Source organism: Phyllobates terribilis, unplaced genomic scaffold (genome assembly GCF_046119375.1).
Source record: "Phyllobates terribilis strain yellow unplaced genomic scaffold, ASM4611937v1 Scaffold_2__4_contigs__length_985480577, whole genome shotgun sequence".
Classification (NCBI taxonomy): domain Eukaryota; kingdom Metazoa; phylum Chordata; class Amphibia; order Anura; family Dendrobatidae; genus Phyllobates; species Phyllobates terribilis.
In genome coordinates, this window is record NW_027362762.1 from 823,218,038 (window position 1) to 823,244,499 (window position 26,462).

Here is a 26,462-nt window from a genome sequence, read left to right on the forward strand (position 1 = left end):
AAACTTTGACGGAAAGTGTTTATACAGCCCGAATCAGCAGCTGAATAATATATACGGTATATATTTTATTACACACATTTATATACACTGCTCAAAAAAATAAAGGGAATACTCAAATAACACATCCTAGATCTGAATGAATGAAATATTCTCATTGAATACTTTGTTCTGTACAAAGTTAAATGTGCTGACAACAAAATCACACAAAAATCATCAATGGAAATCAAATTTATTAACCAATGGAGGCCTGGATTTTGAGTCACCCCCAAAATTAAAGTGGAAAAAAAACACACTACAGGCTGATCCAACTCTGATGTAATGTCCTTAAAACAAGTCAAAATGAAGCTCAGTATTGTGTGTGGCCTCCACGTGCCTGTATGACCTCCCTACAACGCCTGGGCAAGCTCCTGATGAGGTTGCGGATGGTCTCCTGTGGGATCTCCTCCCAGACCTGGACTAAAGCATCCGCCAACTCCTGGACAGTCTGTGACGCAACATGACGTTGGTGGATGTGCTAGTGTTGAAAAATGGCTCCTGGGACACTTTGGAAAATTGGCCAAATACACCACCAAATCAACGTCGAGCTAATAGTGTACCTGGAATGAAGACTAGAACTACCGTTCATTATGCCACCATAATCCCAGGAGTAGAATCAGTGTGACGTTCCCTTGTGGAGCCCACTTGGTCTCATCAGATTCAAAGAATGACGAGTAGTAAACCTTTCTATACTGCAAGTGAAGTTAGTCGTCATATACCAAGCATACAGCAATCGGTTTCTACACAAACCATCAGAGGGAGTTTATACAACATTGGGCTACGAGCCAGATGTCCAGCTACAGGATTTCATTCCATTGACCTCACTCCACAGATCTCAAAGGCTATCATGGTACAGAGCATGATGGCAATTGGGGCTGGAATGGAGGTCTGTCCTCTTCAGCGGAGTCCAGCTTTTGTCTTGGACAAAAGGATAGGCAGAGATTGGCCTGGAGACCATGTAGGCAACAGAGGCCTTCAAGCGGGAATGAGAAAGTGCCTTAGGTGCCTTCCCCCCACCAACAACGCCAGGCCGCATGTCGCTTGTGTTATTGTAATCAGTCTGCTTGGCCCAAACATGCTACCAAGACCAATGGGGGACAAGTCTCTGGACTTGTCCCCCATTGGTCTGCAATTGCAAAAGCAGCTGCCAGCAGAGGAGCTTGAAAATTTGCATGCCCAAGTGCATTCAGTATGGCAGAACATGCCTCAGACAACCAGTAATACACACACCTTGGCGGCTATTGATGAGGTTAAATGTGGGGATTTCGGTGTGTGATGCTTATACTCGATACTGAATAAGTGGAGATGTTGTAAACATTTTGTTTGCATTTTCTCTATTAATTATCATTCCTGTAACTTTCATAAGTCCACGACTTCTTGTTGCAATTTAAATGTTGAGTATGTGTGGTGACTCAGCTCTTACACGTGCGTCATGCTAGGGTTTGTTAAGAACAAAAGAAAGGTAACATATTTGATTTGTCATTAGCTTCAGGGACTTTAATTCTAAAAAGAATCTGTCAGGACGATTTTACTAAGGAAATTTAGTTTTGCAGTAATCCAAAGAAATAAAGATTGAACGTTACATGCAAATAAACTTCGAAATGCATTTGGGCGTGTTGCTATACTCCGTCCATTGACTTGCCTTCATTGCCCTTCCAAGCTATATTACATGTTGTTTCAAAGCTTGATGTGGCACATTACCACAGCACAGGTATGATTTTTATTATTGTACTAGGACCTATGCAGACATAACACTAGCTTCAAAAGAAAAATCTTCCTGACAGGTTTCCTTTAACAGTGTCAACGTCATGATGAATATTCCCATGGGTCCACACCAAGTTCTACCCGACTGATACACCTACTCCAGAACAGGACTCTAGAATAGAGAAGTCGGCGGTGTGTGGATCAGTAAGGTCATAGCTGCCTCTAAAGTTAAGCCTTGAGAGATATTAGTTGTACGATGCACTTATTACATTTGCTTTCAGCAATTTTAATTGCCTGTAATATTCAAGACCGTTTTTATTAAGTACCACAATGATCTAGATTCTGGATAATATAATTACCTGTGCTTATACATCTAGTAATGGAAGCAGGGCTGTGGAGTCGGAGTCATGGAGTCGGTATGAAATGGACCAACTCAGACTCCTAAAATAGATAAATTGGGTACAGTAGTACAATGCAGTTTGTGGGGAATATTTTTTCATAAGAATTTGGGAAAGTTATGAAATGTCCTATAAATGTCTGTCCTATTCCTGATCTAAGGGTCTAGACTTTTAGCTGAGATGAATCAGGGCTACAGTAAATTTATCACTTAAACATGAGCCGTGTATGAGGGAGTCGTGGAGTCTGTGTGGAAACTGAGGAGTCGGAGGTTTGGCTTACCGACTCCACAGCCCTGAATGGAAGTATTATGTATACTGTTACACTATGACCTCCAAGGTCAAGACTGAACAGCAATGTTAAGCAATAGATGGTAGAGAGTAGTTAAGAGTCCATTTACATGGACAGACTGGTAGCACTAAACGACCGCGAACTGGCAGACCCTTCACCGATCGGTGGTCGTTTAACAGCCTGTTTACAGTCAGACCGCTGTAAACAAAACGCACTGTGTGATCTGTGATAGATCGCGCAGTGCACACAGGCGGACATTGTTCTCGGCAGCACAACTCCTGTTTACACAAAACCATGCACTGCCGAGAAAGATGATCTTTTGAGCTGCTCAGGTCATTTCACTCGACAAACAAGCTTGTTTAAAATAAAGAATACAGTGAAACAAGTGATCATAACGCTCATATATGATCTTTCAGTGTAAATGCAGCTTAATCCTAAGTGATCTGTCACGTAGGCCATCATACCGACGCCACTTATGAGATGAGAAAGTTGCTATTGGCTGTAAACAACTATATCCATGCGGGCAGGCAAACTAATTAAACAGAATATCATGTAAGAAAATGCTTCCCGATACTTCACCAAGTGATTATGAAATATGACAAATCAATGGTCCCATAACGCGGTCATTACCAGAACTAGTGAATAGATACGTCATATACTTCTCAACACCCAGCAGAACATTTGACTTTACTTCCTTCAAAAGTAAAGATAGATCAAAGACGTTCCCAAACAACAGTGAAGGACGTCCGTACCTCTGCACTTAGTAAAATGTGCTGAGCTCATTTTCAATAACCATACAGAAAGGTATTTTAAACTATTAGAAATCTTAAACAAGCTAAAAGTTAGAAAACGTTACATTACAAGCACATTGAGAAAAAAAAATCAATCATCATATCCTTACATTGTACGTCTCCAACTTGACCCGAATTCTGAAGGTGTAGGATCGGAAGTTAGCATTCTGAAATACCTCTTCGTACGCTTGCTCATTCTGCAACAAGAAGACGGCCGTGTTTTAGAGGGAACGTAGAGGAGCTGTCAGGAGAGGCTCCCTCTGTCCAGGAACTAATTGCACCTTTAAACTTGTCAAAATAGCTCAGCAGTCATCAGGGGGAGTTAAAGTCCTTTTCTCTCTTCCCAGAAGGAAGGTATTCAACAAAGCATGTGCTCACGAGAAGTGCGGACACCCACAGACTACTTTTAAATGAAAAGCAGCAGAGAGCACTTTTACCCTCTGGAGAGAAAAAGGAATCAGTTTGCATTCAGATATATAGACAAAACCTCAGAAATGGCCAAAAAAAAATGACTAAGAGCTACAATTCGTTCTGCCCCATCCCACAACATGGCTCATACACAGCACACTCAGTCAGCCGCCTTCATACAAGGTGCACACCAAGGATGCAATCTGAACGGTACTAGCAAAAGTAATGCATGAAACCAGCGCAGCAAATAAATGGCCGGAGTCAAAGGAACGGAGGACAGAGTCATCAGCTCTGTAAATCACTGACATATACTGGTGGCATATAAGTAAGAAAAGTATATACTGTTTAAAGTATATTTTGGGAGATGCTTGCATATGTATGTCCCCAACGTACAACAATTACCTTAAGAACTATGGATACCTTTCATGTGAAAAAATGTATTTTTGCATAAGTTAGTAAAAAATAAAATTGCACCAAGCCTCAAGTCTGCAATCCTCATCCAAGCTTCAGATTTTTCTCTTGTGTCTCCCAGTATTATAGACTGGATGTGAGGTCTGTGTGTTTCCAGAGTGCGGCTGTCTACATTAACTATTACCCATCAGCACAGCTTCTATCCTGCACTTCTATTTCCTTTCCTTCATTGTGTCTTAATCCTTTTCTATAACCCGTTTTTTCTACCTTCCATGAGACTATAAATGCTTTCTAAGACTATTTACAGTGTAGGTTACAGAATTGCAATATATGTGTAAAAATCAGATGGTATATTGTAGTTCAGTATAGCATCCGATTTTTTTTTTTTTACGCACCTATAGACTTGAATGGGTGAAACTTAGCCGATTTAAGGAAGAAACTAGTGTATGCTGCGACTTTCACACCGTGAAAAAAAAAAATTGCTCATCTGCCCTGCCCCATTGAATAATATTGGTGGACCATTTAGAAAGTTGCTTAGCTGTGAAGATAAAGCAAGACCCAGAGGGAAGGATCATTCTCAACTCATTTATTCTGAAGGGGGAAACTAACATCTAGCATGCTAGTCTGACTTGCTGCAGCCGCCACTGGAGCAAGTGTAGAAACTTACTGCACACCATTATTAACTGCAATATATAATAAGCTCCCATTCTCCCCTAAGTGGCAGCAGCCAGAGTGTCAGGTGTCTTTCTTTTTACTGCGCATTAGCTTGACTAAGGAGTACATGGCCTTTAATGGGAACCTGCCAGCTTATTCACGCTGCCCAAACCATAAGCAGCATGAATCAGAGCCTGACTGCAAGATAGCAGCAAGGTTTATTTCAGAGAATACATTTTGAAGATCTGTCTGGGACCACTGAGAGACCATATTGGTCAAGCGCAGCCTCTGGCCGTGTTTGACAACTCTCTTCTATGCAGTTCTGGGAGGAAGATCTTTAACAATATTCTCTCTGAATTGACAAAGGGTCAGAGAAAAATATACTTGGCTGCAATCAAGCAAATAGGCTCCGATTCATGCTGCTCATGGTTTGGGTATCATGAATCAGATGTTTGGTTCCCCCTTCAGAGTAAATGCGTTGAGAATGATCCTTCCCTCTGGGTCTTGCTTTATCTTCACAATACCAGGCCCATGCACAGCGTCACACTTGGGGCTGGCTGACTGAAGCGTTTACATAAAACAAGTGCTACAGTCTGACTTGCTGCAACCGCCTCTGGAGCAAGTGTAGAAACTTCCTGCACACCATTGTTAACTGCAATATATAATAAGCTCCCATTCTCCCCTAAGTGGCAGCAGCCAGAGTGTCAGGTGTTTTTTTGTATATTATTCATATTTACTACTCCTTAAAGCCCTGAACAACTACTTGTCAATCAAAAGCATCATACCTTTTCCTTCAGTTCTCCAAGATAAGCGGCATTTTGGCCAAGAATGGCTTCGGCTGACTCCTGAAAACAAGTAATCCATTGATTCTCTCCGAAATCGGCAATGTTTGCCTAAAATAAATCACATTGATGTAAATTCTAAAGACATCCGTTCAATAAAAGAGAAGGAAAGGACAACCCTGAACAGCAAAAGTCTGCAACAGTTCATATAATGGGAATATAATAGTCCAGTGGGCACCAGAACAATACAAGAGAGTGCACAATGCATAGTAAGAAACATGTAAAAACAAAACCCAAAAAGACTACATAATATTGGAACCACCCAATAAAAATAATCAATTATAAACATATATATGTAGAGATAAAACATCGCCGAAACAGTCAAGAACAATGAAAAAAGCAGTGTGATAATGCCATATGGTGCCAGACCAGAATAAGGTGCTAGACACAACCTCAACAGGAAAAACTAAATAATAATTAATAAATATTCTATCTTGGATCGGAGATATTATATGACCAACACAAAAAATATATAAATACATATGGGAACGTGCATTTCCCCTCAATTAAAATGAATGACAAAAGAATATGGATCAAAAAAATGCAGACCTATCAATTACATATGTACGATACTAATTTGCCAGGAGTAAAAGGGTAGACTCCCAGAAGTAAAAGAAGCCGGTTTTGGGTGATTGTGTGTGGAGTTATCTTCCCCACAGGGATCTTTTCATTTCACCCTACACCTCAGATTTGGTACCCATTACATCCTTACCAGGCACATCCCCTCATCTTTTCTCTCAAGTGCCTTTTCTCTCCCCTCAGTGATTTGGAATCTCATATGAACTTAGTGTTATTATCCATTTTCATCTTATTGATCGCCTACTGTGACTTCCTGTACTCCATGAGTAGTGTACATTTCTATGTATATATGAATTGGGTATTTATTATATCCCACCCAAAGGGAACATTCACTTTCAGTTCATGTTATATGAATTCTGAATGCAAGTGATCATCTTTATTGGGAAGTGCCCATTTTCTTGCATAGCGTCTTCTCTTTTTTGGATTTCTTGACCTTTCATATAAGAATATATACGATTAGATGGGTATGACATCGCTAGAACCACGACTTGGGTGCTGTAAATCGGTCAGATTTGTAATGTACCATTTGACATAACCACCATTGACTGGAGAGACATTGGAACAGGACAGACACTAGACTGCGACATCATTAACTGGAGGAAGAGGAAACTGGATTTTCTAGCAGTTCACAAGGCTTCCCTTTTTTTTATCCATCTGCAATGGGAAGCAGAAAGCTGTACGAGGTATTTTTACATCTAGCTTCTGACATCAGCGTCTATTGTGAGAGTTGCGAAGCTTGTGGTCGATCACAGCAGGTTATGGGAACAGGGTGCTCGAGTCAAAATCTTTAAACGCAATGCAAAGAGAAGCTACGCCTTTATAGAAAACGCATCAAGAGGAGAGTACAATCCACAAATTCGCCAACAGCCTGTTACTTGTACGTTCCACAACATTTTACTGCCATTTGAGATCATTAGGGATTTCGACCGGCATTAAACAGTTGATTGTCAGTCGTCACAGCTGCCGAAGGCTGATGAATATAATGAGCCTGAGAGAAGAAAGGAACCTGGCTCTCCCCACCGGGTCAGGGCCAACGAGCACTTGTATGAAAGTGGTGAGGCGGCATGTGGAGAACTGGCAGCCTTTTGCGGGAGCTAGAATTATTCTTTGCACTCCGGCATATAAATTCCTCTCAGACACGAGGAGAAATAGGCAGAGTCTTTGAAGCAGACACCACCAATGCAGTAGGTGCAGGGCACGGCTCCAGAGAGTACTAAATATAGGTCTACAGCAATGAGCACAAGTGCGTCCCTCTGCAAACATTTAATGGTAATATCTTTATGATGGCTGGCTCACCCCGCTTTCAGAGATCTCCATGGCGGAGGGATTGACGAGATCCTTTATGTATGTGATGGCATCCAGCTAACATAGTTATAGTTTAGATGAAAAAAAAAGAAAGAAAGAAATTACAATAAATAACGTAGAAATGAGTATTTGTGTCTAGAACAAGCTGTTTGGTAATTGAGCCACACAGACACCCAGCATGGACATCTGTACTAATACAGTGCAGATTCAGTTCTGTGGTCTTTACACAAGTACAAAGGCTTCTCGGAGGGAAAACTTGGCAGGAGATTTGAGCTTTATATCTTGGATTTTGGATCAATGACAGAGCGAGTGAGCCATATTTAAACAAGATCGTTCAGCAGTTACTTTGCCCGGGAATGAGAATGGAATTTGTGTTTTGTCGGCGAGTCTCAAAGCAGTTGTGGAGGCTACACAAGCGTGGCACACATTAGCACCGCTGCCGAGGGATCATTAACAAACGCGTTTAGGCGCACCTGACAATTTACAATTCTTCTGTCAGACTCACACACAAGGAGAGACAGCCAAGATGAACATGTAAGAGTAGTCTACCGAGTAATTCTGGATGCCATTTTTGTACCAGATAAAGAGGAGTGAGGGGAGGGGGTGATGGATGATTAAAAAAACAACACTGGGGCTGAATATTTTCAGCAGCTGCCATAATGCAGCATTAGGATGGAGTCGCATGCAGCATTTTGTTTTCTGTTTAACAGGTTCTCTTCAAATCAAAGCTCAAAAGCCAGGCCTATAGTGAAAGAGCAAATTCATTTCTATAAAACTTGAAAATCAGCAGAACACACATGTTTTAAGTGCTGAAAATGAAGTGTAATAATAAAAATACTTGGAACTCTTCAAATCTATAAGCCCACTGAAATAGTGGTGGGCTAGCGCCAAAATATGCACCCAAATACAATCGTCACCGCCGCCCTGTCTGCAGTCACCGCCGCCCTGTCTGCCATTAGCGGCGCTCTTCCTGGTTAGTTATATGGAAGACCATAACAATTAACTCCGTCACTACCAGTATTCCAGGGTATGGCTGCTCCACACCAGAGGATGCCCATGTGTTATTTACCTGGCGTCTGATTAGCAGCAGCGGTGTGCTCAGACATCTTCATTTCAAGTAAGTTTCATATGGCCGTAATTATAATGACCAGGAGAATCACAGGTTAGGTTATTTTTACTGCACAATGAGCGCCACAAAAATGGAGGAATTGGTTTAATTTTTTTCACCATTTCTCAGCACTTGGAATCTTTTTTCCCATTTTTTCAGTATTTGACGGTTACATGACTGGAGTCATTCAAAAAACATGCTCATACGGCTGCGTTAACTGAGAAATAAAAAAAAATTATGGCTCTTAGAAGGAGAAGAAAAAAAAAAAGCAGAAAATGAAAATCACCTGGTCAAGAAGGTGAGTCACAGGGGTCAGACTCCTTTTAATTAGATATTGGGGACATATCCTAACGACATGCCATCAACATTTGACGATACAACAGTCACACAATAGATAGCGATCCCTCAGGCCAGCTTTCTCAACACCAACATATGAGCACTCAGCGTAGTGTTCCTATGTTTTCAAAAGGAGATAGGTGTCTAGCAGAGACTTTCTCCTATGGTTAAAACTACAACCACCCGATACCTTTTGGGAGAGACAGGAGGCCCCATACACATCAGATGGTCAGCTGGTCTCACTAAATTTCATTCAATTTTTATGGGGCTTTAATTGTTAGATAATGATCATCATTGTCGGTGGCCAGACTGGATGAGAACATTAGACTAGTCAAGGCCTTCATTGTTTTATATAAGCACAAATGACTTCAATTATTAAGGTCTCCATGACTAGGAGGTCCTGATACCAATCTATCCTGATTATCTGTTTGCATAATTTAATAACTGAACTGCTATGTTGCCCTAAGAGTATTTCTGTTCTTTTTAATGCTTCATCTATGGCTGAACTTACTTCGCTGATATATTAGTAATTTACACACTAGAAAACAGTTAAAGAAAGAATTAACAGAATGAGAAAGGGTTGTACAGCACTTATGTTACATCTATGATCCAAACTAAAGATACGCAAAATCAATTCACAGGCCCCAGGACCAGCGGCCATGAAGTAGTCCGTGAGCACTAGGCAGGTGGTGTGGACAACCTCTTCCTACCTGCCAGAATCCCTGGGGGCCTCTTCTGAACTGTAAACCCATAACAATGGCTTTGTGTTGGCACATGAATGACATTGCACCAGGGCTTACTAATCAGAAGAGACGACGAGGATAACCGAGACAAAAAGGGAGTTCGCAGGGCTCACATCCAGCAGCTAAAATACTACTGACATGGCCACTGGACCAAGCTCCTGTGAATGGCTTCGATCATTTCTCCAATAAGCCTCTGTCAAAAATCTCAATCTCAATTTTTTTTGTATCTTACAATTGGAGTTAATGAATCTGGAGACAAGGCCACAATAAAAGCTCAGATAAACTGGTCACATGTTTAGAATATTAGAGTTGTGACCCAATTTGGCATTCAAAGGAAATCTGTCAGTAGGATTAACCCTCATAAGCCGTCTATATGGGCATGCAGGTCATAAAAACTTGAATAAAATGATTCCTTGATATCTGCGATCCGATGTCTTATTCCAGAGTAATCAATGTTTTTCTTAATTTGTAAATGGACTGTTAAGATTTATGGGCCGGACACAGATCTCTAAGAATCTGCCTCCAGAGATTATTGTAAGTGAAAGGGGGCCCAAGTAAAACACTTTGCTGAATAAGTCAGACAAGTTTGGACTGTGATATTATTAAAATTATCAGTGTAAAATATGGGTCACTGCTGTTATTTGCCTTTTTCTAAACCTTTGGTTAATAAGGAAATCAAGCAAAAGCTTTTCTGAACAGTCACACTAAGGCATTACCAGCTCTGTGTCTAGCAAAACGTTACTACTAGCCTTGTTCAATACTCACTGATAGGATGAGACGATACTTAAAGTTGGGAAACTCTTTGTCACACTTCTCACAGCGGAAAAGTCCATTCTGATGGTCAATCACCTTTTTATTGCAGTCTTGAGAAGGGCAGGCCTGATACAGGCAGTTCTCTTTTCGTAGATAGACAATTGTCGCCACGCTGGTAAAATAATCTGCCTGAAAAAGAGAAATCCTTTAAATATGTATTCAATGTGACGAATATATAATTTCTGTGATGCTGTGATCTATACTAAGGCTCTGTACAAAACCCGACAAAGCCCTATTCTTAGTGTTTATGCTTGTAGGTTTAACAATACAGTCATCTGAATAGGGCAAAAAGTGTGGCCGTTTGGCCTATGCCACGCTGTTATACATAGGCATATCTTTCTTTTTCTAAACTAGGCAAATGGACTGTACTTTGCAAGACAGATGCAAAAAAGAAAAAAACAACAACTTACATCTAGTGGTAAATTGAGCCTACATTGTAGGCATCAGGTAGAAAGTTGAGTGGTGTAAAAGCTGTGTGCACACAGCCTTAAAGGGACTGTCAGCACAGAACGACTGTTCAAACTATAGTAGGTGGGAAGGTGTATGTAAATGATTGGCCCCGCCGTGAAGCACCGAGCGGCAGGACTTGTCTGAACAGTCATTCGGTGCTGACAGAGTCCCTTTAAGTGCACCTTCTCCTTCCCACCTACTTGTTTTCTCTCTGTCTCCACCATCTCCTCGTTTTTGAATGACAACTCTGGTTTTATATTGCAAGAGAAGGGCATAAAAACAAGTTGGGACATTGAACTGTCTGGCCACGCTAAGGGTGCACCGAGCGCCTGTACTTGGTTTCAACAGTTGTTCCCTTTAAATGTACACCAATATATAAACCACTACACATGCTGATGGGAAAGGCACATGTGTTTGCTGGCCATGTAGACACTAGACACTGCTCCCAGGCTCCATTAACTCAAATAAGCCACTTGCATGGCCCATTTCTCAGAAACTAATTGCATCACTCTCTCTAGCTGAACAGTATCTGCAAGCAAAAGCTGAATGGATCTGGATTTCTATTCTTCGTGGTCTGGAACGTAGTATTTTACAATCTAAACATATTACCTGAGCAATCTGGTAGAAGGGGGGTACATTGGCACTAAGGGCTACAAAGTGTCCATTAAAAATGAGACATTTATAGCATAAGGTTAATGCCATAAATGTCAGATAAATGGCAGCTCCACCACTGGGGTCTCCACCATTTGGGAGAATGACGGTCCTTGAGAGCATGTTTAAAGGCAGCATGCGTGTGGCTTCCGCCATTATAATCTACAGAGGTCACAAACTACTAGCCGCTTGTTGAAGACTGTACTATGCCTATGATAAGTCAATGATTTCATGAGGAGGAAGTTTTCAGTAAAAATGATTGTGATACTTTGAGATGTGTGTTACAGGACACCCCATAACACAATGCTGTATGAAGCACCATATGGAGACGCACCCAATGCCAACACCTCCACAGTGTGAAACTGCAGGGAGTCAGTGTCCTGTGGAGGAGAAAATAACAGAGCCAGCATGGTGGATAGCTTAAAGGGATATTCCCATTTCCAAGATCATATCCCAAAATGTAGTATGAGTAATAATAATAATCTTAGCAAATACCTCCAATTAGAAATCTAGTATAGTTCTTCTCATTCGTTATGGACGATTACCCCATGTGCAGGGCATTGCAGTAGCTTAGATATTTATGGTTACGACCACTAACAACTGTCACTATGAGTGGTCGTAACCATTCATACTAAGCTACTACAATGCCCTGCACATCTGCACATGGAGTAATCGACATAGCAAACCAAAAGAACTATACTACATTTCTAATTTGAGGTATTTGCTAATATTATTATACCTACTACATAATGGGAGAGGATCTTGGAGATGGGTTTACCCGTTTAAAGGGGTTGTGCCACCATAAAGGATACTTTTAACCAAGCAGAAAATGAGGAAAAAAATGGTTTTAGAATTTACATTTATTAAAAATTATGTTCCATTCAATAAATAGAAAGATTTTATCTTCTGAAGTAGGCTCCCTAGCGCCCCCTGGCGTTATTTCATTCCGTCCTCATAGTGGGCGATCAGCTGGTTGAGTTTGCGCATTTCCTGTCATCATAAGAGGTCCGACTCCCCCCAGCTCCCCACCCCCAGTGTGCACAACATTATCTCCCTCACACAAGGCTGACAGCGCAGGCAGAGTGTGTCTGTGATCCATCCCAACCCAGGTGCACTCACACACCTGACCTCGCGGTGAGATCGCTCTGCTCCACGGAGCAGTGTGAGGCTATCCAGCTCACAGGTCTGTGAAGCAGATGATCTCACCCGGAGGGGGACTGGGAAGACTCACACACAATCAGCTCCCTGCGCTGTCAGACTTGGGTGACGGAGAATACGTCAGACCTCTTATGATGACAGGAACTGCGCAAACTGGACCATCTGTTTGCACACGAGGATGGAATGGAATAACGCTGGGGGGGAATAGGGAGCTTACTTCAGAAGATAAAAGCTTGTTATTTATTGAATGCAGCATTATTTTTATTTCCACATTTTCTGCTTGGTTAAAAGTATTCTTTAATGGTGGCACAGCCCCTTTAACTGTTTCAATGAAGACTGCTGCAGTATAGGAGAAAGAACAGACAACCTACAGACTGACCTACAACTCGAGGAGGAAAAAGCCTAACTTGCTAAATTTAAGTTTTGCAGTGCTCTGTGGCAATATAGGATATTCATTAGGTAGTTTACTTTTTCTCCGTGGCCCAGGTTTTCATTCTTCACCTCCAGCAAAGACTTCCAGTTTGTATTCCCTCCTCCAGCTCCTCCGCGAGACTCAGAAATAGAGGAGCCTTCAAGTACCTGACCCTCAGAGTCAAACCTTGGAAAAATAAACTTTATATCACCATCAGTGTACTATTAAATGTCTATTTCTTACACATTCCTCACATGTAATAAAGCTGTCAAACAGTTGCAAATCATGCACACGGGAGCAATTTAACCTCATCACCGAGCAGCTATAAATACTCGGAGCTCGGCCCGAGCGTACTCGGACAGAACAGAATCCGCATGCGTTTTTCCTGCCAGGGAAATGTGGAAAAAATTTGCAGCATTTCTGCATCATGGGCACTTAGCCTCACAGTAAATAAGTCATGACTAAGATTGTGGTGGTCACACACCCGGCACCCTCAGGTATCACCTGTTCTGTGCTCAGCTGGTGCCGGGATGTACACAACTTATGGAGCCTTCTGCTCCAGTGATTGCGAGATGAGGAGCAGTAACCGGGGGTGGCCGTGCTGCTCAGACTCCAGTGTTTACAACTGGCCTCCTCCAGAGAGGATATTAGCTGATATACAATTGTCAGGGGAGTAAAAGATCCGGCATGTTTGATTTCAGACTGTCAATCCGTTTGTTTTCCTGTAGATAAGTTGCCCCGAAAAATGTCCAGAAGTGGCTGGCTTAGAGACCACAGGAGCAATCAGCAGAGAGTGATCGTGTGTATGGGAGAGACAGATAGCTGCTGGCCAATCGACTGTCTAAACCAATGTTTCCCAAACCCCATCCTCACGGCCCCCCACAGGTCATGTTTCCAGGATCTCCTTAGTATTACACAGGTTATTGAAGTATCATCAAGGCATCAGGAATTCTCTCACCTGTGTAATACTAAGGAGATCCTGAAAACATGACCTGTGGGGGGCCGTGAGGATGGGGTTTGGGAAACACTGGTCTAAACCATCGTTCTGCCAACAGTCATCTTAGGCGTATGGAGGGATTGTAGTCTCAGACAACACCTTTACCTCTGACGAATCAGTTACACTTGGCGTAATTTATGTTAAAGCACCACTCCAGTACGTTTTTTTTTTTTTTTCAGCGCTGGAGTGGTGCTTTAAATGTAAGTTCCCTGCCCCCGGTCTTATACTCACCTTCTGGCATCTTCAGTTTTTCGGCAACGCTCCGGTCCCACGGTGCCATCTTGTGAGCACAGCTTCTGACTGGATGGAAGTCAGAAGCTACATCACAAGCTCTCAATACAAGGCTCTCATAGACTTGTATTGAAAAGTGACCTCCGCGCCGCTTCATGAAACAATGCAGCAGCCGGCAGGTCACTTTTTTCACTGGAGACCAAAGGAAGCAAATTGGTAAACAATGAAGGAAGGCAGGTCAGTATGAGACAGCGGGGGGGGGGGGGGGCAGGGGACTTACATTTAAGGCACCCCTACAGCAGTGCCATAGAAAAAAACTGCTGGAGTGGTGCTTTAAATAGAAATATACAGGAGCATACATTTTTAATGCATCTATCAAAATAAAGATGCGCTTTTGTGTGGCATTACATAAAGAAGAAAAAATGTAAATATATAAATGCAACAAAAAAACACAAATTATTTATGTTTGGTACAGGCAAAATAAACACCACAGGAAAAGATGGTCACATTCAGTACTAGAACTCACTTTACTATCTATCCATATTAGGTCAGATATAAAATAAATTTTGATATTTGTCAATAAACAGATATAGGCTATGTAATATAGATTTCTTCCTGTGGAAGGATTTATGTGCCAGTGCTTTACTGTATTTCAGACGTCTCCAGACATTTCATGGTGCCACAGAACATAAAGGCATCCCTACCAGACTGCAAGCACTAGAACAAACCCCAGTCAGGGGACTCCTAGGAATGGTAATAGGTGCTTCTGCGCTCAGCCTCTTTACTGCAAGTCTGCAATTTTACCTGCAGCTGGCTTCTGATGTGTTCGCTTTGGGAAATCATTGTAAACATCAATTCAGTAGAAAAAGGGTTAAGTTTGAGGAGACAATATTTAACCATTTGACATTGTTAGAGTGCCCACTAGTGCTCAAATATGGAAGTGTGCTCAAAGGATACAAAAGGTACAAGGATATTTCATATAAACATGTAGTTTTGTTAAAGAGCCACTAAACCTAAATTCTGTCCTGTGCTCCCTGGGCAGCTGAATGCAGTCTATCATGGCACAATAGCAGTCACTTCACACTGCAGAAAGGCACAGTTTTGGACTATGGTTCAGCCTCTGAATCTGCAGACATATGTACATAATACAATGATGCTCTCAGCCATTTTTTTTTGTGTGTTTTCCAACCAATTTTTATAAACAAATATATGAAAAGTAAAAACCCATCAGTTTCCTACCATCCTCTGAGCTTGAATGCTTCAGGAATATCTGGATTTATCATGACCGTACTGGATGATAAAACTGACAGGGATCGTCCCCCAAAATCAGAAAGCCGGGCTCCTTTGATAGCTACAACAGGTTGTCTTGAGCCATCAAATTTATCCGCCTATTGCAAAATAAAGATACTTTAGGTCAGACTGATAGACATATTGCAACCAGAGCGTTCAATGCACATTGGTAGGATCGGACATAGTTATCTGATGGGGGACCTCCTTTCTGAAGCCCCTAACATTCGGACACAGAATGCATGGAGACGTGGTCGTGCCGCTCTGAAGATGAGAAGCAGATGAGCAAACATGTACGGGCCAAAGCAGATGGGATTGGGAGGGATCAGGGTTTTCATGGGCACACGTTATCAGACATTTATAGAATACCCCATGGATATGCCAAAGATGATTACCAACTAAAGTAGTATCATAAGAGGCCTGACAAGACTTTAGGATCATCAGCAGCACAAAGCAAATTATTTTCTTACATGTAACTTATAAAACAGATGGACACCAGATTAGTGTTGATACCGAACACCTTCGATCCTAACACATACTGACCTGTGCTACACAAATTTACTAAGATCTTGGGGGCCTCTCTTATAACCACAACAGCTAAATATAGAACTTGGAATATTGTAATGAATACTTACATCTTCACCCCACAGAGTTGTGGAAACCACCTTGCCCGATGTGTCCATTAAATGGATCGTTCTCTTTGAAACTTCTCGGTTGTTTGATTTTATTGTGACCTTAGCAACTTCCTCAAAACTCTTACAAACTCCTATGACATCTGTAAAGAAGGCAACATAAGGATGACAAAGGGTCCACGCCAGCACTGACAACCTGTCAGCTGCCAAAATGGTACAGACCTAATAATGTGTCTTTACTCTTGTTTTCAAGCTCAGAAATAGGAACAAACTGAAACTGCACCGTAGGGACATCTGAGGAGTCATCGCAAGGGATAACCGTGGTCTCGCTATTGAAAGTCATCTCGTAGTCATTCTTCACAGCAGTGTACTGCTTGTTAGCAATTTTTAATGTGCCTTTTGAGAAGTAATATACCTGGTCAAATAAAGAAATAATGGTTATTTAAATAAAAAAGCCCCAATATGTGATAAAGTGTCAATCACAGAAACCAGAACATACCTTATTCACTTCAATAAGAGAGAAAAACTTGTCAGCTTGATCATTGAAGGCAGTTGCCCGGATCTCACCCTGGAAAAGGGAAGTCAAACAATGCTTAAAGGGAACCTGTCAGCAGGTGTTTCCCATATAAAGTACATCCACCACCATTAGGGAGTTTGTTTTACAGCCTACTGGAATGCTGTTAAGTCCCCAATCCAGTCTGCAGATCCCAAAAAGGACCTTTAATTATACTCACAGATGAGGTGGACCAGTCTAATGGGTGTCTCTGGCCTTGATCTCGCACCTCCTCTCTTTGTTGCAATCGCCGTCATTCTTCCTGTTTCGTGTGGATGAAGCATCCTATGTTATCGATACAGTGTCCCCATCACGTTCTGCGCAGGCGCAGTTTTCCCTGCCCTGCTGAGGTCAGAGCCAAGTACTGTAGTGCGCATGTGCTGGCTTTACTTCGGGTCATCAGTGCTCTTTGGCCTTTCCCAGCACATGCGCACTACAGTACTTGGCTCTGACCTCAGCAGGGCAGTGTGATTCCATTGCGCGCCTGCACAGGTGTAACACTGTGGATAACGTAGGACACGTCATCCACACAAAAAAGGGAAGGAGGACAGCAACTGCAAGAAGAGAGGAGGTGCCGGATCAAGACCAGAGACGCCCAACGGACGGGACCGCCTTATCTGTAAGTATAATAAAAGGTCTCTGCAGACTGGATAGTATGCTGTAAGAGGCCCTAATGGTGGTGGCCATACTTTATATTGTAAAAACCTGGTGACAGGCTCCCTTTAAGGATATACAATATGTAGATTAACTATTTAGAAACAAAAAGAAGAAAAAAACGCAACATATGTGTATTCAAATCAAACATACCCATGTTTACATGATCTCAATCTATTTACCCTACAGTCTTTATGTGGGAAAAATGACCACGTAAGTAGTCAATTAGCATTTGTAAATATTCATGGCCTCTGTATAAAACCATAGCCATCCACTTAATAATCGAGATGATTAACCAATTAGCTGAAGCAAGCACGTGATGTGTGGGCTACAATGTACTCTGCACCTAGCTGATGACAAAGATGGCACTGCTTGTATTTGCTGCCCAGGCTCCAGGCTGACTCATCCGCCTTCGCTATACCCAGGGCAGGGGAGCTAATTATTTGATAACAGATTTCTGTTCTTGCATCAGAGAAACAACATCTGCACATAAAAAAAACATTTTAGTCACTGCAGCTTTCTACAAGTGACCAAGAATAGAAAGCATGACGAGCCTTGTACATCTCAAAAGAGGTTAGGAGGGCAAACACAAAAGCGAGCCGTCTGTCTCGGCAGCAATCACCAGCATCCCACGGCATCAGGCTGCCGGCAAGAAGCAGTGACTGGCAGCAGGTTCTGTGCAGAGATTTCCACACTTACTGGTGTCAATACTACAATGCTAACTGCATATTTCACCTACGATTCTTCTCGATCAGACATATCGTACAGCTATTTAAGCCATGAAACTCGACTTGAACATCACTGTGATGACTGCAGATAAGAATTTATAAAATAAAACATACAGATTTGTAACGGGCTTCATTTTATTGGCCACGGGCAAAATAACTGAGCAGTGAGCAGCATATAAAAGTCAGAGAGGCAAAAAGCATAATAAAGCAAAGCCTACTTACACTCTCATCCACCATCTCTATGGAAAATAATTTCCCTTCTCCACGAGAATTGCTCCAAGTACGTATCTGGCCTTTGTTGGTCACTCGCGCCCGAATCATCCACCTTAAAAATGAATATACATAAAATAAGGATATAATATATATTATACACACACAGGGGAGGTGCAGAAGTAGATATACAGTTTAAATAATAGTTGAACTAAAATCATATTAGCCATGTATGGTTTCCTACAATGCATTTAATCCCCCCCCCGCCCCCTAAAAAAAGGGCCATCTGGGTAAGGTCTGGTGAGCGTTGTGACCATTCAACAAGGCTTCGTCTACCTATACATTTATAATAATAAACTAATATGAATAGACACTGTATGCCTACATAATATATTTATATATGGAAGAGAGCAAGTTTCTCACTGTAAAATTGCAAAGACTTTGAATATTCCACCATCTTCACTACATAATATCAAACATTCAGAGTTTCTGGAAAAATCTCTATGTACAAGCGCTAGAATCCTGCATCAGACACGAGCGGGACAATATCTCTCTCCTAAACTCCAGCAATTGGTCTCCTCACTTCTCAGAGGTTTAGACTGCTGTAAAAAGACGCTACACAATGGTAGACTTGGCCCCGGCCCAACTTTTTTGAGATGTATTGCTGCCATCCATTTCTAAAGGAGTTAATTATTTTGAATGAAAAAATGTCCAACATTCATCTTCTGATCTGTGTCCTATGTTCTGTTACGTACAAAATATGGCTATAAGGTTTCTAAATCATTTGATTCTTGCTTTCTTTACATTTTACACAATGTCCCAATTTTGGGGGAATTGGGGTTATCTCTCTTACTTTACACTGTTCACAAGTTATCAACAATCTTCCATTATATTTTCACAGTTCAGACTTTTACGGAGGCAGCAATACCAAATATTTTGAAGAAGGTGGAGGGGGATTAAACCTTTAGGCCTAAGCCCAGAATTCATCAGTGGCACTGAAATAGTTAAAAGAAATCACAGCAGATACCTGGGTACGCTGCTGGCTCAGCTGCTTAGCCCGCTCATACATGAAGACCTTAAATAGGATGCCCTATTATTGGAAGGGGTTAATGTACTAATCAAAGAGAAAAGCCTAACATGAAGCTCAATGACAGGATAGAGCAGGACACTTATAATGAAGGAGGCGGGTGTGTGGCACCACAGGAAGCTTTTACAGGTTTTAACGCAGCCAACAAATCTAATCAATTGCTGGTAGTTTGTAAACCCTGCTTTCTCTACAGCAGTAGCACACAGCCCACACCCTGGAAGAAAAGTCAATACTCCAGACATGCTTTACACAAACTACCTCAGTGGAAATGGGATAATGCCCGATAATGTGTGCTACATTACTGTTCATGCTGGCAAATGAGCCGGCCTGAGGAGTCAGTGTACATAGAACCTACCACCATTACGAGCAAAGTTGTTCACAGCAATTCACAGTTCACCAGGCGAGCGTCACACCGGGGATATTGGGGAGATTCTGCACCAAACAGCCACCGCAGTACAGCACAACGTATGTGGAGAGGGTTTACAAATCCACAATCTCAGGCACTGGCTTTTAGGATACAGACATCACACTGTGCAGGCCTTGTTAACCCCTTAACACATGGGGAATTTTTCATTTTTATTATAGCACCATTTATTCCATGGCGCTTTACATGTGAAAAAGGGGTATACATACAAGAACAATTACAATGATCTTTAACAAAATTTGAAGGCAACTGGTACAGGAGGAGCGAGGACCCTGCCCGTGAGGGCTCACAGTCTACAAGGGATGGGCGAGGATACAGTAGGTGAGGGTAGAGCTGGTTGTGCAGCAGTATGGTGGAGCAAGGGTTACTGCAGATTGTAGGCTTGTCGGAAGAGGTGGGTCTTCAGGTTCCTTTTGAAGGTTTCCACGGTAGGCGAGAGTCTGATATGTGGGGGTACAGAGTTCCAGAGTAGGGGGGATGCACGGGAGAAATCTTGTATGTGATTGTGGGAAGAGGAGATAAGAGGGGAGTAGAGAAGGAGATCTTGTGAGGATCGGAGGTTGCGTGCGGGTATGTACCGGGAGACTAGGTCACAGATGTATGGAGGAGACAGGTTGTGGATGGCTTTGTATGTCATGGTTAGGGTTTTGAACTGGAGTCTCTGGGCAATGGGGAGCCAGTGAAGGGACTGACAGAGGACAGGCCGGGGAATAGCGGGGGGACAGGTGGATTAGTCGAGCAGCAGAGTTTAGGATGGATTGGAGGGGCGAGAGAGTGTTGGAAGGGAGGCCACAGAGCAGGAGGTTGCAGTAGTCAAGGCGGGAGATGATGAGGGCGTGCACTAGTGTTTTTGCAGATTAATGGTTAAGGAATGTGCAGATCCGGGAGATGTTTTTGAGTTGGAGTCGACAGGAAGTGGAAAGAGCTCGGATATGTGGTTTGAAGGAGAGATCAGAGTCCAGGGTTACCCCAAGGCAGTGAGCTTGCGGGACTGGGGAGAGGGGGCAGCCATTGACATTGATAGATAGGTCAGATAGGGGGGGGTGAATGGGAAGGTGGAAAGATGATGAATTCTGTTTTATCCATGTTAAGTTTTAGTAATTTGGCAGAGAAGAAGGATGAGATGGCGGACAGACATTGTGGGATTTTAGTTAGTAAGGAGGTGATATCAGGTCCAGAGAGGTAGATCTGTGTGTCGTCAGTGTAGAGGTGATACTGAAAGCCGTGAGACTCATTTTTGAGTCTATCCTTTTTTCAAGAGGAATAACTTATTTTTCTGTTGACATAGCTGTAGCTGTTTGGGTTTTCTTTTTACAATGCAAATTGCCTCTTCAGAGAAAAAGAGGACTTGTACTCTATAGCGCCACCTATTGGAAGTAGCAATCCTACAAGTCACAATCAACCCTTTAACGAGTCGTGCAATATGACTTAGGATAAAAGCCAAATCAGAATCTCAATTTGCAGACATGGTGTTTCGGGCTGTTGGCCCTCGTCAGTGCAAAGTATGAACTGATTTGGCTAGGTGAGAGGCTCTGGACTGAGTTACAATGATCATTGCACAGTAAAAATGTCCTGGATACATGATTCTCCAACTCCAAACGATTACACACAATGCCAAACTTGTATAGATATTTTACTCAAAAGGTGAAAATTTTTTTTCAGAATTTGATAATCAGTTTCTGTTTTTTTTAACACATTCTGAGACCCGTTAAGTATTTGTTTTCTGTCGATGGAGTTGCATGAGGGCTGTATTTTTGAGTGGCGAGCTAACAGCTTTATTGATACCATTTTGGGGTAGATATAAAAGATGCAATCAAAAATGTTTTTTTTTTTTTTGGGGGGAACTGTGTGCGCAAAAAAATTCTGGTGATTAGATTTTTTCTCTTTAATGTATAGTTTCATTAATTTTATATTTTTATAGACCAGACTTTTACAGACACTGCAATGGCAGATAAACATTTTTTACAATTCTTTATTTTTAATGGGGAAGACTCGAATTTTTATATTTACTTTTTTTATATTTTTAAAAACTTATTTTTTTTTACTTTTATTTTAGTCCCTTTAGGTGTGTAAATCATGTTCTCCTATGAAACTCAGCCGCAGACAGAGATGAGGTCTTCTGCAGGCTTTCAGCTGACGTGGTAACCAATCTGTTCACTGCGATTGCATTACTGGGAGTCGATGGGAGCCTGAGAGTACAAGCACCGGTTAACTTGCCATTTAAATGCAGCCATAAGAGATTATTTGCTTTGTTACACAAAACTAGACCAGCTCCATTATGGCTATAGCGGTAATGGGGCAGTAAGGCGTTAAAAGGAGTTCGTCCTTACAAAATGACTGTTCAAACCAGGCGCTCTGTGCACCCTTGGCATGGCCGAACAGTTTGCCGCACCTGTCACCTACTTATTTCCCCATCTTTCTCCGCCTTGTTCTGTCTCCTGTAAAGCTAGACCTGTCAATCAAAAAAGAGGGAGGGAAGAGAGAGACAAAAAACAAGTAGGTGGACTTAACTACTTGACCACACCAACGTTGCACCGGGCTAATGTGCTTGGTTTGAACAGTTATTTTTTGTTGAGGTGTTTATTGTGCTCATCAAGTACTATAACGCGCAGATAATATGTCACGCACTTGTCCCCATAAAATAACCAACTACACTGTCTTACAGGGAAACACTACACACAAAAGCATGAACAAGGCACAATATGCTGTGTGCACACCACAGGAGGATTCATGAACCACAGGACTGAAAGCCGATTTACAAACGTTTTCTGGCATTAAAATGTACATTGACTGATTCCATGTAACAAGCATGACCTTTATCATAAGGAAATCCTCTCTGCAGTATTAAAATGGTAGGGGGATTCATACTGCCCTAATCATAGTCAGCTCGAAATACCAACAGGACTCATTACTAAGAGCTGCTTTACTCACAATGTAATGTAAGTATGTGTACATGACGTCTTTTAGACACCAGTGTACCTGCATAGTTTTTGGAGTGAAAGACAAATGCTTCCCAGTGGAAGCTGCCATAAAAATGGATCAATCACTTCTTTTAGCTGCTTCACAACTTTCAAAGCTTGAAGTGGTTAAAAGAAGTTACAAGACAGAACATGTACAAAGCAAGTCATCTGGACATTGCTGTACACTGGATTCATTCTTTTTTGTGGGTTTTTAGCACTTTTTCAGGCAGAATTTACCTGAAAAAGACATTGTGTGCACATACCCTAACAGTGCAGCATGTCAGACAAAAGTTTTTTTTTTTTAATGTGGACAGCAAGAGGTACTAAATAAATTAGAATATGGCCTGGACGATGCAGTGCGCATTCTGCCCTTGTAACTTTTTAGTCGGTTATTCACTAACTGATCTCTGCCGGATCCATTTTATTTATTTTATTTTTTTTTTAACACTGAAGTCAATAGGCAACAGATCCGTTAATACAGCATCCGTTGTTGTGTATTTCTAACGGATCCAGCAAGAAAAATTTATAACGGATCCTATGCCCATTGACTCCAATATTAAAAAAAAACGCATCAGGCAGAGATTAGTGAATAACGGACTAAAGAGCTGTGCTCGCACAACTTTTTTCCCCAATGTACTTCTGCTGGATCCGTTCTAACGGATCATTACTGGACATGTGAACATAGCGGGGAAGAGGTCAGGAACTCTAGTGCCACCTATTGGAAGTAGCAATCCTAAAAGTCAATACCAACCCTTTAATGAGCCTTGCCATAAGACTTAGGATATAATGGTGTTCAAGTTTTGAAATTTTGCTCAGTCGCAGTAGATCGATGTACAATATTTGGATATGTGGTCTAGCTCATTTTCCTACAGTTATGAGACATTGCATAGTCTCCCCCCCACTTTTTACCACCAATCCACACATTCAGCCAAGGTGTTTTAATATTAGCAGGAGACTGCAAAAGAGATAGCCGCTTAGGGACTCATTAAATGTTTTCTCATGACGTGTCAGTGGGCTTATATATTTTGATCAGATTGTTAACTAGCAACTTTTTATTCAGTTTCAAAAAGTTTGCTTAGCCGTAGTAAATAAATGTATAATATTTGGATTTTTTTCCTATAGTTATGGTACATAATAGTATCACACTGCATTGCTTCACAGGTTGTATGTTGTCCACTGGGAACAAATCACTGAGGCCCTGGGACTCCTACTGTTACATGGACCCATACTGCAAGTCCGTATTGCGGTATGAATTAGAGATGACCATACACAAGGTTTTATTAGTGGTGACATCAAAATGTTTGCGTTAATTTTGCAGATCTCACAAAGAAACATCTGTTTGCTAAAGCTTGGCCCATTGTACTTTGGCAGTGTATTTGCTGTGCAACAAGCATTAAACGTTCAATTGAAAAGTGTGCCCACTTACTTTGATTGGTATGGGTTCAGACTGGCAATTGGCACCACTTTAGACTGAGTGCCACCAGGTGTATTCGGTGCACCCCCTCCTCCGAATGGTTTAGACAGTCCTCTCTTCATAGATGAAGGTGGAGCTGCTTTCAAGACAGAAAATCCATAGTCATTTCTTAAGGATGATGACCAACTAAATAAAACACACTTAAGGATGCAGAATGATTAGACACATGAAAGGTATGGTTGAGTGCAGTTTTCAATTCCTGGGTCCACAACCACATAAGCTCTTAAGCTTATCCAATATAATAAAGTAAAAAATAGCAATATAAACCACAAAGCCCAAGAGGAATATTGCAGATACATTCAAGAGGCTTTAAGGGGTCTGGTCAAATGAAATATTAGATCCCAAACTCCATGACAGTCCGCAATGCGGGTATTACTCAACATACAGAAATACAGCAAAGCATGCCCTAATAGTACAAATGGGACTCAACCACTCGTGTATGTTCTTTAGAAGCACTTTAATTAAAATCAGAAGTTTGACACAGAACCTTGATCCAGTATGGAGTTCTCCAGGAGACCGCCATTCAATGTATAACAATGCAATACAAGAATAGGAATCCTCGCAGAGATTGATGGGTAACACCCCCACAATTTTTTTTGAATGCCTAAATAGATGATTTTTCTCTTTTTTCACCCACTGTTCCCACACACCAGAAGTCCTCTTCAGCAATCTCATTGCCGAATTGCTCCAGAATGAGCCATGGGCTATACCACTGTCCTGGTCTTCGGCACTCATTTAGGAAAGGTGTGAACAGAATTTAAAACATATTTTAATACATTGTGTTAAAAAAAAAAAAAAAAACACTTTTGCTGGTAACACTGGAAAGACTCTTTTTGTTCAAAGGTTTCCCCAAAGAGTATACATGTTACTGTGTCTAGTCACATGATCACCATTATAGGGGGATGTGAGCACGATTTTTTTTTCCAGCGAGTACAATGAACATATGCATTTATATTTAAAAGCAAATTGCTGTTCACATTGTCAGTATTCGGAGCTTGAACTGATGCGGCCATACTCATTGTCCCGAGGTGCTTTATGCCCCCTCAGCAATTAATAGCATAGCTGCAGCCGCAATCATCTGATGCCCACCGGCAGATGAGGAGTCTAAGATGACGGAGTATGCAGGCAATATTTCAAGAGACGCAGCTGAAGAAGGCAGTAATCATTTGCTTCTTTTTATTTCAGCACTGCCATAGGACCAAATGTAAAATAAGAAGTGGACAATCCCTTTAATCCTAATTAAGCTTTAAAATAGGCAATTTTTTTTGTTTTAAAAGGATTTTTTGGTTTCGGAAAACTACTCCTTCCCCGGCTGTAGTTTGTTTTATAAAAGAAAAAAACTGCTTTACGGGCCCTGCCCAGGAAAACCACTCAATTTCCATTGCTGCTCCTGGTGTCTGTTATGGTCAGCGGCTGTCAATGTGATGTCAGCGCTGCAGACAATATCATACACCAGGAACAGTAGCAGCAGAGACTCGACTCTGGCTCTAGGGAGGGTGCGTAAAGCAGTTTTAAATTAAAAAAAAAACAAAGAAAAGAAAAACAGGGGTTTTCTGAAACCGGAAAACTCCTTTACTCATATCCATTTCTGGTAAGGCTGTACGACAAGCAAGCAGTATAGCCACACAGCTGACAGAATGGTCACCCAGCTTTTCCAGATTCCTGAATAGGAACCTGCCTTGCTACTCTACAACACAACCTCCTCCAGGAAATCTTGGCGAGAAACCCTGCCGCAAATGTAATCCTGGCGATACACGGTGACTTGTATCAGGCAACAGCAATGCTCAGACAAGTCACACGACCAAAAACATCCGTGCAACTTGTCTGCAACTTGCTTTCAGATTATTTTACAGTTGTGACTTTGCTGCAAAATAGTCAAATTGCAGATCAGTCACACTTGCATGCAACTTACATTGAAGTCTATGTCAAGAGAGAGATGCATGTGACTTGCGACCAACCACAGAAAACATTTCCGACTGTCACAGTTGCCGTAGTTGCTTGTCGTAATGCAACAACAGGGGGTTATTAAATGCGATGTTGCAATGCAACACGGCAATCTTATTGTTCCACGACTTGGTGTCATATAGCCCTAGCCAAATGGCGACCACATTAGTAGTCAACAGCTTTGTTAGCAATA

At 41.7% G+C, this 26,462-nt stretch overlaps 1 protein-coding gene across 3 annotated transcripts in view; it reads right to left on the minus strand.

Moving 5' to 3' along the window:
* RPA1 (replication protein A1) overlaps window positions 1-26,462 on the minus strand; it is a 51,332-nt gene that overhangs the window by 12,658 nt on the left and 12,212 nt on the right. For 2 of the 3 annotated variants that reach the window (XM_073667689.1, XM_073667687.1), the window contains 10 exons: window positions 24,278-24,404; window positions 18,393-18,495; window positions 16,735-16,803; window positions 16,458-16,650; window positions 16,239-16,378; window positions 15,556-15,704; window positions 13,145-13,274; window positions 10,370-10,546; window positions 5,477-5,584; window positions 3,329-3,415 (listed from right to left, as the gene is read on the minus strand). In XM_073667689.1, the coding sequence (XP_073523790.1) occupies window positions 3,329-3,415; window positions 5,477-5,584; window positions 10,370-10,546; window positions 13,145-13,274; window positions 15,556-15,704; window positions 16,239-16,378; window positions 16,458-16,650; window positions 16,735-16,803; window positions 18,393-18,495; window positions 24,278-24,404 (1,283 nt within the window). The remainder of the gene's footprint in view (window positions 1-3,328; window positions 3,416-5,476; window positions 5,585-10,369; window positions 10,547-13,144; window positions 13,275-15,555; window positions 15,705-16,238; window positions 16,379-16,457; window positions 16,651-16,734; window positions 16,804-18,392; window positions 18,496-24,277; window positions 24,405-26,462) is intronic. The other variant, XM_073667688.1, reaches the window with a different exon arrangement.